Here is a 17,626-nt window from a genome sequence, read left to right as displayed (position 1 = left end):
CTTCAAAACACTTCAATGACTCTCAAAATTATCCTTATCACACAGAATCACAATTTGTGAATAGATGAAATGTCAAAGCTCATCACAGAAGTCATCTGACTGTTACATACCCACAGTTTTCTGTTCCCTGACCTGAGCCTCTTCTCCCATAGGACTCCATTCTACCAGAAGAGCCTGTGGTCTGGACGTGTTTTACTCATATTTAGAATCTTTCGTCTTTAGTCAGAATACCTTTGAGCGGGCTGTCCCTCTAATTACCTAACCACATAAAAACCAATCACAGCAGGCTGATCCGTTCTATCATCATCCCAAGCCCAGTAACACAAAGGAAAAGTTCAGCAGGTTATTAAAAACGGCTATGAGAAAGTCAAGTGGATGGATATAGTGATGCAGCGAAGTGTAGCAGAAGGCTACTATGATGCTGAGTATACACAGGTCGTCACTAAACACTGTGACAAAAATGCTCAGGTATACATTCAAAAGTTTGTTTTTTTAAAAGTACTGAAATCTATGAAGATCAGACAGCCTGTTCTCAGAGGCAATCTGTTAAGGCAGAGCGAGCAGAAACAGGAACTGCATGATATGAGAATCAGCCTCGATAACAAGTTTTATAATCACTCCCTCTCATCTCATCATACACGGCACTGGCTGAGATAAAAGATGTAGAGAACAGCTCCAATTATCGTGGTTGACTTTGTTTTCACCTTTGGCTCTTAACTTGTTTTCCATCACAGGCTCTGAAGGTGTGTGTATTTGAGTGAGTATTATGGGGTGAGTTTGACATAAGAGGAAGGTATATAACCCTCCTCTCCACTGGCTCTAAGGACTCTCATCCATCCGTCTCCTTTATCCTCTTCCATTATACTCAACAGCTCTCCCTCCGTAATGGAAATGGTGCCTTCACTGTTGCCTGTAAATACACGACACATTTACCCACAAGACCAACAAGAGATCGGTTTGTGACTGTGACGAGTGAGGGTGTTAAAACGTACCTTCAAAGGTGTACAGAGCCGTGCACTGGCCAATGGGAGTTTCTATGTCGTCGAACTCGTCGTCAAACTCCGTGTAGATATTCTGAGTCGGGTCAGCAGCTACACCACTGGAGATATGCGCACATGTTAACCTCACAAATGTAGTAAACCGCAAACGTAATAAAAATGTTCAGCTTTTAATATAATAATTCACTTTGACTGGACACTGTACACTACACTTGTTTTTAGGTTGATGTTTTATTTTAATTATGTTTGATGTTGTTATTTTATGCTTTTTATTGTCTGTGAGGTGATCTTGGGTGACTTGAAAGGTGCCACCAAATGTATTATTATTATTATTATTATTATTATTATTATTATAATCCCACAGAAACAAAGCTTTCCCACAAACATAATAACAGTTGCCTACCACAAACGTAATACCTCATTTCCCACAAACATAATAATTATTTCTTTTGTGCGGATTTATTACGTTTGTGGGATGGTAAAAATCTTTAGTTTCCAAAACTGTAATAACTTCCCACAAATACAAGAAATTAGTACATACATACATTTAAGTAATGCATGCATGAATATTTATTCATCATTCATTAGGTTTAACAGGTGTTTAATTACAAATACAAGTGGAGGAACAAAACAGATGTTGTAAAGGTTTTATTGTAAAAACTTCAGTATGAACTGGGTATTATTTATTCTCATTAAGTATAACAGAAGCCAATGTTTGAACCATGTAAATAAAATGTCTGGATATGATTATGAAAACAGTGGAAAGAGTAGGAGCACACTGTGGGAAAATGAGGTATTACATTTGTGGTAGGCGACTGGTATTACATTTGCGGGATTATTACTTTAAAAACTGCAAATTTTTATTACGTATGCGGTTTATTACATTTGTGGGAGTTATTACGTTTATGGGGTTAACCCACACGTACAACAAAAGACACATGTAACTCCCCCTATGTAGACCAGGGGTGTCAAACTCACTTTAGTTTAGGGTCACATACAGTCCAATATGATCCCAAATGGGCTGGACCAGTAAAATAATAACAAAATAGCCTATAAATGACATCAACAAACTTCATGTTTTTTTGTCTTTTTTTTTTGTACTTTTTGTATTTTTATTTGTTTTATCAACAGACAATACAACACAGAAACTACAGGTCACTGGTTGAACACAAAATATTTAAATGACAGACAGTAGTAATTATGCTTTGTTTTGTTCATAGTCCATCCATTTTCTCCAGCACTTTATGAAGGTATGCTCCGTGAGCCTTAGGTAATAAGTCAATCTTTCCATAGAGTAGATTTCCTCTAATATAGCCACCGATCCTAACAGAGTGCATCAGTTTTGAGCCAGTTCCTTGTAATGGCCTTTTTGGAAGCCATTATAAGAATTTTAAAGAGGTATTTGTCTCCTACAAACTTTATGATTTAGAGTGAAAAAAGTAATATAACTTGATGAAAATGTTTACATCTACAACCTGAAAGAAGAAAAGCAACTGTAACTTTACCAATATTGTGCCTCAACTTATCATTTACACATGAGCATTAGGATTTACAGGTCACAGTGGATCTACAATGGCACAAAATATTTAACTAGAAGCACTCGGAGAGCGCAGACCTCCGCCAAGGCAGATCAGTGCCCCCCCCCCCCCCCCCCGACCCCCGATCACCACCAAAATTTCATCATTTCTTCCTTGTGCCAGTATCAACGTTTCCTGAAATTTTCATCCAAATCCATCCATAACTTTTTGAAAATCACATTTCTCGTAATGGCGGTTTTCTTCTGGATCTAGCTCCTTAAGTATTAAAGCTACATGAAATCCGGTGGCATACTCCCGATGCGGAACTGACTGAGCTACACAATGGCACTTGTCAGAAATTTCTACCTTTAATATTAAAGGCACAGTAGGCCAAAAAGTAAGGGCACCCCCATTTTTTAAATAAATTGAGATAAAATCCGCCTTCTGGATCAGATCCGGATCAGCCTTTGAAATGTGATAGAGGACCCCATTGTCAATTCCTGAGTTACATTTTATGAGTTTTGGTCAATAATTAAGCGAGATATTGGGAAACGAAAATTTTGGCCCCATTTACCACAATGTTAACGAAAATTTCAAAGTGATCCAGAATCCAGGATTTCTTCCAGATAACCCCCAAAAGTTAATCATTTCTTCCTTATCCCATTTCCAACAAACCCTGAAAATTTCATCAAAATCTGTCCATAACTTTTTGAGTTATGTTGCACACTAACAGACAGACAAACAAACAGACAGACAGACAAACAAACCCTGGCAAAAACATAACCTCCTTGGCGGAGGTAATAACAGGAAGAATATTCTTAAAATTTCACTTGTTTCTTCAGAAATTTTAGGTTGTTCAAGGTTGTTCAGGTTATTCACATTGTTTTTTACCTCCGCCAAGGAGGTTATGTTTTTGCCAGGGTTTGTTTGTTTGTTTGTCTGTCTGTTTGTTTGTCTGTCCGTTAGTGTGCAACATAACTCAAAAAGTTATGGACAGATTTGGATGAAATTTTCAGGGTTTGTTGGAAATGGGATAAGGAAGAAATGATAAAATTTTGCTGGTGATCGGGGGTGGGGGGGCCCACGGGGGGGCCCACTGATCAGCCTTGGCGGAGGTCTGCGCTCTCCGAGTGCTTCTAGTTTTACATGAAAAGAAAGAGAAAAATTTGGGGTTGCCATTATTGATAGGTTATTATGTATTCTACTGTTTGAAATGGTCTGTATGTGGCCCCTGAACTAAAATCATTTTGATATCCTTGATTGTTAATATCTTCAATGTAATTTTTACATTTCATAAATTCATCACACAGATTGGACCCTTTGGTAGTCCGGGTTGACATCCCTGATGTAGACTAAAACAGGTGTATTAAAAAAAAAAAAAAAAAAAAAAATTACATTAAAATACACACTTTACCTGTGTTGTGTGTTATTGTTGATGGTGTTGGATGATTCCTCTCCTCCTATTGCTTCTGACAGCCATGACTGTTGTGAACAAGTAACATGGGTTAAGACGATTTTAGAAAATGTCCATTTTGTCAGTCATCATCATGGTTCAACACTTGTATGAAATATTACATCTAACTGGACAATATCACTCTTTTGAGCTGTTGACTGAGGAGCTGACGGGCATAAGCTCTATTTTGTTCTGAAACCTGAAGCTTTAGCTTTTGCATGAATCAGATCACTGGTCTGGATCATAAAAGACTGTTTCACACTCTCCATCGGTTTGTCAAACCTTTTGTCTAATGTTTGTTTCTGCAGCTCTCTATACACGATAGTCTTACAGGGCTATTTCCCATTTAGTATTTTTATGTTTGTTTATTGTATTAAATCGAGGAATACTAGTCTCCTTATTAGGCCACACATGCACACACACTTATTTGCATTCCACCTTCTAAAAATACCCCAATTTTTCCATCTCTCTCAGGCATAAAAAGTTTATTTATTTATTTAGTTTTCTCACTGTGGATTTTTAACAACTGATATAAAAAAGTGTATTCTTATGCTGAGTCAAAACCTGGACCACACTATGAACGTATAGAAAATGAACAACATTCAGCAACGGGTTCAAATAACCAGTGACATTTAAAAAAAATGAAAAAAAAAAAAAAAAAAAAAAAATCTCCTTCACTGTTCATTTAAAATTAAAAATATTTGTCAAACATTGGGGAAAATGGTAAACTGTGAAACAATACAGGCCAAATGTTACTTTGGTGACATAAAAGGAGACTACTCGATTTAATATGTCCTTTTTTTACTTTTTATTTTTATTCTGTATTATTATTGCTTGTAAGCTTTATTTTTCATTGAATGTGTTACAAAGCTAGATATGTCCATGGTGTTCTTTCTCTGGATGTTTGAAAAAAAAAAAAAAAAAGAGAGAATCAGTTTTAATCCCTAAAACAGTGGGACAGAGACAACCAGAAACGTACTAGCCTCACTGTACCTTGTTTGATGGAGAATGTGTTTTTAAATATGTACACTGTGAGGAATATGTAACAGATTAATGAGACTGGAAGATGTGTCTCTTATGCTTCAATAAAAACAAAATTTAAAATAAGAAAAGAAAATGAACAACATATAAAGATTAAATACTAGATTGAAGTATTTGTACTTGTAGTACTTCCAGCCTCTGTTGTCCTGCAGCTGTTTTCAGTGTGCTCAGCATTTACAGAGTATCTTTAACTTCCCACAGTCACATAAACACTATAATACCTCCACTGAAATAGACTCATCACAGCAAACATAAAGTATACAGATCCCCCTGTATGAGTCACTCTTCTAAACCGGTAATCCAGTCATCTGTTTTATATCCTATCTTTTGGACAAGTTTAGACTCAACAGTTCTGCTTCCCACAGAAGACGATAAAGGGAAATTTTGATTTTCTCAGCTATTTTCAAGTCAGATTTATTTGAAACTCAGCAGGGTGGGTTTCATCACTGAGATGCTGCTGATGCAATAATAGTAAACTTATGGTTCTTGGAGTGATTATGAAAAATTAAACTTCAGTGAGCTACACACTGACACAACAGCTTTCCCAAAGTGGAAGCAAATATTATGCAACTATAAAAGGCTAAATATGACATGAAATGTTGGGTGTTATATAGTGTTCTTTGTGCATGTGTTGAGCGCTTTAACCTCGTATTTGGCGAGCTCCCCCCTCAGGCGTCCTATATTTTGGGCAGTCTCTGTGATTTGTGGCTCCAGACTGGAAGGGTCTCCCATCTGTGGATTCTGCTCATATACGCCCTTCATCTTCTCCAGTGCATCACTGAAATGAGACACGGGGAGAAAAGTGTTATTGTTTTTAAAATGCAACCACTCAATTAGGATGTGTTCTGCATGTGAAGACTTGTCAAAAGAGACATGACGTGCAGACACAATGTCTCTTTTTAAGTGTTTTTTAGGAATGCCTGCCTTCATCTGAAATCAGACAGTACAGAAATATTGAGTAGTGTAGGAAGACAAGTGGTATGAGCAACTCTCAGAGCACAGGCTTAATTTGATCCCCACTGAATTGGCACTATCGAAACTATTGACTATTGTCAATCATTAAAAGTTCTTTCACCACTTCTTCCATTTATGCAGAGGAAGGAACTGTGCCTGTGATTTGTCTAACTGTGACTTTACATCAAAATGCAGCTAACATCCATCCATACAAAGCACATGAAAAGGACAAAAGCTCTGATATTTAAAGGCTCATTATGTAATCTTTAGCGGTAGTAGTGAAATTATAATCGTGGCTGATAAAAATGTGAAACAACCTCAAGAGTCATAGGTAGTATTTGTTGGTTATTGCTTTTTATTCAAGTGGATAAAACATACTGTCACCATATTGACAGCATCACATCTTAAATCTGGATACCAGATGCTATAAAACATAAAAAAGAGAAGGGATTCTGTTCTTATAAACTGTAGAAACATTTTGGACCAACTCGTTCTGTAAATAGATGCTTCACTCTTATTTTTCAGTGATTAGAGTTTCATCACCCTGTTGCTTTTACACTTAATTTGTACTTCGTAACCTCCATAGGGAGGATTTTACAAAGTAGTCTTAAGATATAATCTCCATGTAAAAGACACAAGATGAAAACACATGTGTAGCCTTTGATTTCATGCCTTGTGACTCATTTTGCTGATTCCATTCTGGTTTTTGCAACATTAAATCAAAATTAACAACATCAGCAAAATAAAAAGCCTTGTAGAGAGCTGATGTCCCGCCCTTTCCAGTATGACTCATGGAAGCTTAAATATGAAGAATTTACAATTTACAACCACCATTTACACATATGATGCTTGTCAAAAGAGTGTTATGGTCAATAAAAGATGCTGTTTGTGGTATTGTTAGTAATGAAACATCTAGTTTAGTGAGAAATGGCTCTGTGGACTGCACAAAAACAACCATAGTTCACCTCGATCTTTCAGCATTAGATAATAAAAGTAGGAATGCACTAATATATTGGCCAGACATCATTATCAATTGATATTTGCCGATATTGATCAGTATCAGTATCAATATACAAGGCATCTTTTCACAGATGGCAGTGACATATATGGGTCCGATCAGGCAAAAGTGAACATCAGCATGAAAAAGTAAATTTGCACACATCATTTATCGAGTGGGCTCATTTTTTAGCTAAAGATCTCTATTTGATGAAACTGTTATCCTTTTTAAAATACCTCTTACACAGTACAGGAGAAGTTCTGAACCTTCTGCTAGGCTGCATTAAATTAACAAAAAGACAAAAGACTGTCTATTACTTTGAGAAATTCAAATTCTGAATGATGAAGTTTGTGAATTCATACACTGGTCACCTTTAAAAACACTATCTGTGAACTGTTACTGAGAAATTACTCTTTATTTGTGAGTGTGATTATATCTGGTTTGTTGTTTTAACAAATAAGTCAACATTTTGGGTGATGCATCCAATGGTAAAGAGTCATCCACATGTTACTATGGCAACCTGTCCACATGTTACCACATTCTTATGTCAATAAAACAGAGACTTTTCAATATTTTACTCCAAAATTTATTTTCAGCATCGTTGAACATAATATCTAAAAGGTTTTGTCCTACTTGATAAGAATTTCTGTGGAGAACAGCATGTTTTGAATGTTTGTGTAAAACTTAAAAAATTGATGTTCGTTTCCAGTCCACATGTTACAGAGCAGTACTTTGACATTTTTCACCTAGAAATTTTATCTCCCCAAATTTTGTTAGACATAATGTTAAAGTACATATACAGTATATATACCCACTCAAATATGTCTAATACATGCATATAAGTTACTCTGCCTACATGACAGGGACTGTTGAACATGAAATGTGTCCATGTATTACTGCTTGACTGGACTCATAGATATCTGTCCTGTAATATTAAAAGTTTTTTTCAATAATTTGCAAGTCTGAATCTGCGTTAATTAAAAAAAAAAGTGATGAAGGCTGTAAGATAAACAGTTTTTATATTTATGAGTAAAATTTCTTTGCTAAGGGTGCATTAATAACAGCTACAACAAAATAAAGAAATTGAAAGTGACATCAGCTATTGATCAACATGTCATTTTAAATATCGGTAATGACCAAGGACATATCTATGAAGAATAATAAAACAGGTGAAAATCACTACAACTGTGGTCATGTTGAAACCACAGAGACATTTTTAGCGACTCTGAACAGTTACGATGATAGCACCTCCGTGATTTCTGGGTGCGTAGTCTTCACATTTACGTATTTTCACAGTCCGATATTCCAACAGTTTTACAACAGTCTACAACTTTGACTGCTTTTAAACTGATAGATATCATATGTGTATGTGCTCTTTCTCTGCTTTGACTCTAATACAGTAAAGTCCCATAGGATAGCAAGTGGCAGGTCTTTGGCAATAAAACATGAGATGAAAGCAACATAAAAGAAAAAACAGACGGTAAAATGAGGCTGGATCATAAAGAAAAGGTGTGCTAATGATTTGAGTACTGCTGCTGACATTGAAAACTAATTTACATAGTGTTCATTATTTTCAGTGTGTTGGTTTTGCTTTTATTTGAAGCTACAGTGGTGTAACAGCCTTCAAATTGTATTAAAGCCATGTGAGGTTAAATTTGCTTTGCAAAGAAACAGTCAACAGAAATGTCCTCCACAGTCCTACTTTATAATACTACTTTTATTCTTTGAGTTCATTTCAGAGCTTCCATCTCTTCACACTGTACAAGTGCTTTTTCTTACTTAAATCTACACTATATGGACAAAGAATTGGGACACGTTGAATTCAGGTGTTTCTTTTCTAATAGGGGTCTGGGATATAAAACAATAATGATAAATGTCGCAAAATACCTTTATATTGTGATAACTATCATTGCATTGCATTGGTTAGTTTGGTTTAAATTGTTACCTTTGCTTCCAAAATGCCTCAGAGATGGTTTTTACTTAATTTCTCTCAACATTGATTTTTTTTTTACATTTTTTTTTATCCATGACTGTGATTTTAAATGTTCTACCTCTAAATTTCAACAACATTTTTCATGCTCTGACTGTAAATAATGAAGCTTACGCTGTCAGGGGTCGACAGCAAGTGTATATCCCCAAAATCCCCCCAGTCCTCTGCTCCCCCAACTACTTGGACAAAACACAACACCTGGTGTCAAAATATGACATCATGTAAACTCAAGGTAGTGGCAAAAAGAAAGATAATTCATGATTTATATTATCAAATGCATTTATTCACAGACTCAAACCAGATGAATGAGCTCCTTTTGTATAAATATTCACTGAATGATAATCCAACAATTCACACATCCAGACCTCTACCAGCATGACATTTCCAGAGGTTTAAGCTTCAGAAAAGACTGTACAATAATTAACCCTACATGTGTTTTTGTACTTAATGATTGTTCCGTATATTAAGAAACACACAACTTAGGAGCCTTCCACTGGGTAACGAGGCTTATGCTGTCGGGGGCCGACAGCAAGGGCATATCTCCGAAATCCCCCGAATCCTCTGCTATATATAAATCTATCCATAATAATTGTTTGACAATCGATATGAACTCAATTTGAGCTACATCGACTTGATAGTGGCAGAATAATGGTCCGAGAACCAATTTTTTCCCTATAAAAAACTCCACCTAATGAATGAAAATGACACCATATGAACTCTGAATGGAAGCCAGAAAATGGACATTTGTAAGACAATCAGTATGAACCAAATTTTATCTCAATGGTCCTATTATTGTTTGATTTATGTCCAAAAAACTGATTTTCAGCTAAAGTGCCCCCATTTGGATGACTTATAATACTCATAGAGAACCTGAAATCCATGGGGTTCTTCCACTAGGGGTCCCCTACGTTGGTTACCAAGGGAGAAGAAATCCAACCAAATCTGTCCTAGTTATCACGTTCACACGAAGGATATCGGATCTGGTGGCGATGGTTGGCGTAAAACCATTATATCCCTGAAACTTGATTTCAGGAATATAATAATGTTCTACCAAAACTAACCATCTACTTTCTTCATACCTCACTTAGGAATAAAAATCTTCCATCAAACTTTGAGGAAATATTGATGGTTACATCTCAAATCTACATAAACAGGACATCTTATGAGCTGCTATGATGTGTCCCAATATTTTTGTCCATATAGTTTATAGACATCACTATCTCTGAATAAATATTACTGAAGAAAGTGTGTAAGGTACCACTGGTTACTTCTCTCATCAGTGCCCAAGGTGTTGGATAGAGTCCAAGACTGTCAGGTAATTAACCAATTCATTTCTTCATGGCTCTCACAAATCCCCTGCTAAGTGCTTTTGGCATCCTTGCCTTCATTTGAAATAGAAATAAAGGACTGTGGGAAGAGAACAGCTATCACCAGACAGAACTGAGCCTAGCATGCTGAGGCGATGCTGGACGCACAACAAGTATATTTTAAGATTCCCCCCAATGCCCCCGTCAATTTGTGGAGTAACTCTTGTCTGGACTGTAATAAAAAGTGCGAGTGTCTGGGGTGTTTTTTTTTTTCCAGGGACAGCTGCTGAGCTGTTAATAATGTTGTCACCTTTGGTCCTGTGCCTTCTGCAGATCTTTGTTGATGTCATCAATCTTTCCCTGCAGCCTCTTCTTCCTCTGCTCCGGAGGAAGGTGAGAGAAATCTTCTGCGGCCGGCAGCTACATGCACAAATCACAAAAACACACACATACAGTGAACATCTTTAAAGGTCATGTAATAACCTTATCAAAACTCACCACCAGATGTCACTCCTGTCTGTCTACAGTTCTTCCCCAGCGCCACTATGACAACACACAATCCTCAGAGTGACAGATTAATAATGTAACTAGACCTTGTTAGTCACCTCACAAATGACAGCCACATTATTTCTCTGTGTCAATGAAATAAGCCTTGAGAGTGAACAGGTGTGCAAGATATGACAGGAGTGGAAGGGAAACAGCAACTCACACGGGTATGGACAGATAAAGTGATGACCTGGACTGTTCAGAGCCATGACACTCCTGAAGGTTTATCTGACATGAATTATCCAGAGGAGAGGAGTCTCAGCAGTGCCATGGTGTGAACTCCTGCATATTCTACAAACCAGTCTGAGACAGGAACAACTGTGATGCCATAATAACATACACTGAACTCAGTAAATCCGGGATAAATGTGACTTTCACACAAGAGGAATAGGACTGTGTGATTACCAATGGGTGATCGGAATAATCATATGAGGATCCTCTGAGGTAGAAACACAATGCATAGTCTGAATCACAATGTGGTGTTAGGGCACTCTTGTTATCTTGTTGCATCATTTAGCAAAAAATATTATTACAATAGTGAGCAGAAACACTTTTATAGGCAATACGTCCTTTTAAAATTAATATTAGTCAAATCTGGCCAGTGCATTTATAGTATGTCTGTATTTATTTAATGATGCAATCTGTATGATTCCCCCTGAAAAGCAGATTATATAACAAGTTATCCTGGGTATATGATTGTCAGATTCCTCACCTCTATGTGTGAGACAAGAGTAAATATGATGTGACAATAGAGGGGAAAAAGTCCATCATTTCATTGTGTGTTATATTCACTACAGATATATTTTTGGCATTTGACAATTTTGCATTCTGTAACACATACAGTCAGGAAATTTGCATGAATGCAACACAAACAAACATGGAGGACTGTGAAGGTGACACAGAATGCAGTTATTCAGAATAGGAACTGTTTGCATAGAAGGTCCAAATAAAGGATGAGGCTTTTACACTATTTGTTAATTAAATTTACAATATGACTGCATTATAAACTGTTATTGTGGTATGAAATTCCATATAGGAGCCCTACAAGATAATACATGAAACACATTTGGACCCACCATAACTTCTCTTCTTATTGTGAAAATGCTGTAAAATTCTGACCATGTCCATCCAACTAAATTCTGTGCAGCTTCAAAACTACATAATTTGAGCTCACTGCAGTCAGACCTCTCTCTGTTAAAGGTTCAATGTGTAATATTTCAGGACATCTAGTGGTGAACTTGTAAATTGCAGCCAAATGGAAACTTCCCTGACCCTCATCTACAATGACTGGTAAAAACAACAATTGCTCTCATTAGCACCAAGGTTATTATTGTTAACTAAATGACGAAAACTAGAACTGAAAAAACATTTTTGTGAACTGAAATAAAAGCTATAATTAAAAGAGAAAATGACAACTAACTGAAACTGTGTTGTGTGCTTAAAAAACTAACTAAAATTTATAAAAAATTTTGGATAAAATTCCCTTCGTTTTCATCTTTGTCAATGTTGGACTGATATGAATTTCATTTATTTCGCTCAAACAATTTTAGCTAGCTGCACCATACGACACTTTGCGGTCCGTCACTTCTCGTCACTTGTGGTTTAGAGTCGGCTTCTCATCCCCACTCTACCTGGCAACATGCAAGCTAAAGTTGGAAGAAAGCAGCAGAGTCCTGTATGGCATTTATTTGAATATGATGGCGAGAAAGATAAAAGATTTGAAAAAAACTAAAACTAACACTAAAAGTAATCTAAAACTAAGCATTTAGAAAAAACTGAAAACTAATAAAAACTAGCAATCCTACTCTAAAACCTAATCAAAACTAAATGAATTACAGAAAAAAAAGTCAGAACTAAATAAAAATGAACTATAATGAAAAATCCAAAACTATTATAACCTTGATAGGCACCAGAGTTTGTTTTTCCAGTTTTAATTAATGGGTCCACAGTTAAACATAGTAGGTGACAGTAATGGTCCTTAATGCTGGATGTCACCTGTAAAACAGGAAAATAAAAGCAAGGGCTCTGCTCTGAGCTCCTGTAGAAATGAGGTGGACTCTGTAGAGGCAACTGGATCCCACTGGAGACAAAAATGACCCATTCTAAGGTAATAAAACCTCCTATATTCAGGACATTATACAGTGATGGAAACATAATTATGAATATAATAATCAATTTCAGAAATTACTTCCTTTTAAACCTCTTTAAATCTTACACACTGAACCTTTAAGCTTCCCTTTTATATTATTTACAACTTATCAAGTAAGAATTACAGTCTCTCTCTCTCTCCTCTCTGACTTCATGGCAACATAGGAAATAAAGAGGAAATCACTCAAATGATAATTCTGTTAATACTTGCATTTGCCTTAGAAGTGGTATATTGTTATGGCATCACAGAAGAAAGACTTGGTTCCCTGTTCTTTTTTTACCATCAGAAGAAATAAGTTCCCAGAAGTTGAACTATAGTTAAACTATAGTGTGGTCAGATCACTGCAAATGAGTGGTGACTGCAGGGTTTGGTCAGTTCATCAGTTTATGATGTGTTTGTTGGAGGTAATAAATCCAGGCAATACCTTGAGGTCAGGTTCCCTCTAACATATTTTGTATTTACATTATGGCAGGATGTACTGTCTGCTCTTCTAACATGTCTGAAAAATGCTGCGTTTTCTGTGGTAACAACTAAAAGTATGACCAACTTTAGCACCAACTATCTTTTTTATTAGTAACTCTTTGAATTATGCCTTGAAAAAAATAGTCACATAGTATGTTATATTAACAAAAAAAGCTAAATATGACTTATTATGTCGTAGTAAAGGCTTATTATTCTATATTATCTCATTATTATGAGATAGTAATTATTAAATTTAAACCAATACTTCGCAGTGTTTTGGCATCACTGAGAAAAAAAATCTATAATTATCTTTGAGCATATTGTAATTCAAGTTGTACAAGAGGAAACAAGAATTATGTTTCCTTCTTCAGACTCTGTAAAAAATCCAGTTGGTGATGGTGTTTTCAGGGAAGTAACAGAGTTAAATCTATGATCGACTGCTGTAATTAAAATAGGGAACTTGTGCTATAATTACACCTAGTGCCCAAACTACTTAAGCTGCCCCTGGTTTATTCATTTTAACTCTGGGATGGTGTTGTAATGTGGACAGAAACTGAGACTTCTGAAAACAATGACAGACATCCATACTCACTGCCTGACAATATCTTATCAGTCCGTATAGACTGATTATTGGCAGTAACTAATGTTATAGATTTTTTTCCCCCTGATCATCAGTTTTATTTTTAATGCTCTGCTTTGGTTCTGATGCATCCACTTCTGTCTACAGTCATTTAATTGGTTACATATCACGAGTATTAAAGTATCAAATAGAATTTTATTTAGTATTCGATCAGTTCACTGTGAAAGCTGACATTGTTGAACTTTTTTTGTATCTTTAAATACAATTAAACGACATTTTATGTTGGGGTTGCAAATGTAAATGTATACTGGTTCCATTTATTAGATATCAGGTTCTTTGATTATAAATAATTATTCGTGGTATCTACAGTATAACAGCCCATATTGGCAGATGTCCTTTTCTTATTCCTTGCAGACAAAGCAATGTCTTCCAAGAGAAAAAAAAAGACTTCACTTTAACCGAAACATAGCTGTTTCTGTCCTTTTCGTCTCTTTCAGCAGCTGTTGTACCATTACATTCTGTTTTGTTTATTTACCGGCTACATTCACAGCAGGCAAGCTGTTATTTGAGCACGTTTCAACAGTTCCTTTGTACAGCAGCATCATCAGCTCACGTCATGTATTCAAGCTTATAATAGATTAATTCTGAAACTTCACTAAAACCTGTATGGCGGTATTAGTGTGGACTGAGCCTAAAAGTCATCATGATCAACTTGACGGTCAGTATTATAAGATGAGTCAATATCAGAAAAAAATCTATCACATTATAATGATAACTTGAGTCATAATCATGCAAGAGCCTCAAGTTGTAAATTCTAAGTATGACATGATGTTCTCATTTTGACTTGCATGCATCAATTACACGTACGACTGGTTAATTCTCCTACAACATCACTGATAATGTACTAGAAATGGATGATAAATGTTTGTGGTCACTGGCAATCAAAAGCTTCTCCTGAGCCTAAATAGTTTAATTACTGTTGAACCACTAATCCTATCAGTACATGTATATAATTGAGGTAAAATGGAGCTTCTCTGCTTTTCATGGTCATCAGATTTGACCCATTTGGATAAAACCCATGTAGTTGATATAGATGCTTGTTTTTATGTTCAGTTAATGATATTTTTTTGTCTGTTTGATATAATAACCTGAGCTTCTATGAACAAGGTCACTAAAGTAATATAGGAATATATATACTTTAAGGAAACCTGTAAGAACTGCTGTACACAAATATATATGAAGCATATAGCTTTAATAAAACTCTTTATGAAATATGGTGGAAAAAATGTAACTGCCCTTCATTCTGTAAAATGTTTACATTTTTGGCCATTTTTACCCTGGAGTTGGTTGTACTTAGTGGCAGACGGAGAATAAAGATAAACTTGATTTTCTGTCCTGGATGGTATACACCCTTACTCTTCTGAATAAATTAAATGTTACATCCTGAGAATCAAATACTGGAGATTGAATTTCCCAACTTGTTAGCTTCCTAATTACCAGTCTGCCAGTTTACCTCATCAAACACAAATAATACCAACATCACCAAGCCTGCAGTACCCTCTGATGACCTTTAACACATTTTTCTACCTACAGACATCAGTGCAGAGTGATCTAAAGTGAAGTTAATGCTTAAACAACCATTTCCCGTAGAAACCGATCCAGCACCAGATTAAAGTGACATTAATTTTCAAGTAGTCTCTATGAAACTATGAGGAATGTTACCATGTGTTTTTCAGCATGCGATGTCTAGACAGAAAGAAACAAGAGACCATATGAGACAGGTGCATAACAAATACAACACAAAGAAACCAAATATTAAAACAAGTAGGTTTAGTGTCCAAAAGCACACAGACAGTGAGGAATGCAGAGGCCAAACAGCATATTTATGGTACGTAAATATCATCAATAAGACAAGAAAATGAGGGAGGAGTCACTTAAAGAGCGAGGAATAAAACACAAATTGTGAGAAGGTGGAGCCAAGAACTGGGTCGAAGCTGGAGCGTCACTCACCAGGTGTGGTTTGTGTAAAATCTTTAAGGTGGAAATCCTGGGTTTGACAGAGCGACTAAATTCCCTCAGACAGACAGAGAGGGGGGAGCACTGTAGTTTGGAGGAGGGGAGGGAAAGGTGGAGGGGGAGGTGGTGGCTGATGGGAGGGAGAGCAGAAGGAGGGGAGAAAGAAGGCCGGGCAAACTAAAGAGTGGTTGAAAAAAAGACAAAGTGTAGGAACAGGGAGGGAAGGAAACGACTCTGGTGTAAAATGGAAAGAAGAGGAAAAGAAGGAAAAGTCAGTCAAAGAGCGTCAGTTTGTTTTAAAGGAGGCAAAGACAAAAAGAAAGAGTGAGGGGTGTTTGTGGGCAAGTCTGTGCAGCTGACTGGAATTAGAATCAGCCCCCGAGGGCAACAGGGCGGTGGGTTAAAACATGAGAGGAATGTGTGCTCGGTCTCAAGAATTTGTGTTTGTTTTATTGCATTGTGATGAATCCATAAACGGTTCACTTAACACTTCAACCAAGGCTGACGTTGGCCTCTGCTCTTTACGTTGTATAGCCTTAAGGTTTCTGAAAACCTAAATATACGATAGTCTTCAACTAATTATGCAGTTTAGCATCTTATATAAGCATCAAAAAGTAGGAAAAAAAGACTGATATTGAGTTTGAATTGGATGTTGGATAAAGTGGACATTTATTATGCAATTAATCTGCAAAACAATCATAAAGACAGCTCTCTCACCCAAATTAATGAACGACTGTTAGCTGCTAGGTGCTAGAAAACTCCCCATTCATTCAGCGATATGCAGAGGTGGGAATAAGTCATACGTGTGCAAACAACATATAAGAGTTGAGGCCTTTACGTCTCATGCAAATCCTAAGTTTCTGTGCTGAAAAAAGCCAAGTCAAGCCATTGTTCAGGTAGAACAAGTGATGTGATCATTTTTAACCTTTAACCTTTTAATGTGTTGTGTTTTTATTGTGTTGTACTTTTGTCGTTGTATTTGTACATTTTAATTGTAATGTTTTTTCAATCCGGCACATTTACATTGGATGTTGTTCAATACAGGTGTTCATTAATGTGCATTGTCTCTACTATATAAACTACTACATAAATTAAAAAAAAATAGCTGACCATTGTTCATACAGTGCATTATGTAGCAGCGTCAATCTTTTAACAGTAGCTAAAATTGGAGTTGATATCCTCATAATTAACCTTTGCATTTTTGTAGCCACTGTAGGTGAGGATACGGGGGTTTACATTTAGCTGCAACCTGCAAAGTCACTATTAGATATCACTAAATATCACACACTGAGCCTTTAAGTTGATAATTGATGGTTTGACACAAGATGTATTACAAGACCTCAAATTTGAAACAATCCAGGCTTCCTCATAGTTACCATTACATGGTTATGTTACATAACCACTGAAAAACTGCTGACTCAAAAAAAATGTCTTGTCCTAATTTACTTCCACTCAGCTTCTCTTTAGAAGCCTTCAGGGCAATGGAAAAAAGGTTAAGGAAATATTAAAATTCTAAAACATTTAAAATGTATCCAAATGTTTGAAATGATTTTTGGCTTTTTCAGAAAAAGAGATGGAAATTTTTCATATATATTCTGACGTAGCAAATATTTACC

At 36.2% G+C, this 17,626-nt stretch overlaps 1 protein-coding gene across 2 annotated transcripts in view; it reads right to left on the bottom strand.

Annotated features, from left to right (window-relative positions):
* Positions 1-483: 483 nt before the first annotated feature.
* The window catches only part of LOC115425851 (cdc42-interacting protein 4 homolog), a 40,411-nt gene continuing 23,268 nt past the window's right edge, over positions 484-17,626 (bottom strand). Inside the window, exons 10-15 of one of the 2 annotated variants that reach the window (XM_030143660.1) lie at positions 15,717-15,740; positions 10,568-10,677; positions 5,655-5,787; positions 3,930-3,997; positions 993-1,099; positions 484-910 (exon numbers count right to left, since the gene is read on the bottom strand). In XM_030143660.1, the coding sequence (XP_029999520.1) occupies positions 765-910; positions 993-1,099; positions 3,930-3,997; positions 5,655-5,787; positions 10,568-10,677; positions 15,717-15,740 (588 nt within the window). In that variant the 3' untranslated portion in view covers positions 484-764. The remainder of the gene's footprint in view (positions 911-992; positions 1,100-3,929; positions 3,998-5,654; positions 5,788-10,567; positions 10,678-15,716; positions 15,741-17,626) is intronic. The other variant, XM_030143671.1, reaches the window with a different exon arrangement.

The sequence above is a fragment of the Sphaeramia orbicularis genome, chromosome 1, assembly GCF_902148855.1.
Source record: "Sphaeramia orbicularis chromosome 1, fSphaOr1.1, whole genome shotgun sequence".
In the NCBI taxonomy this organism is placed as follows: Eukaryota; Metazoa; Chordata; class Actinopteri; order Kurtiformes; family Apogonidae; genus Sphaeramia; species Sphaeramia orbicularis.
The sequence above is the reverse complement of the archived record's forward strand: the minus strand, read 5'-3'. Positions and strand labels throughout refer to the sequence as shown.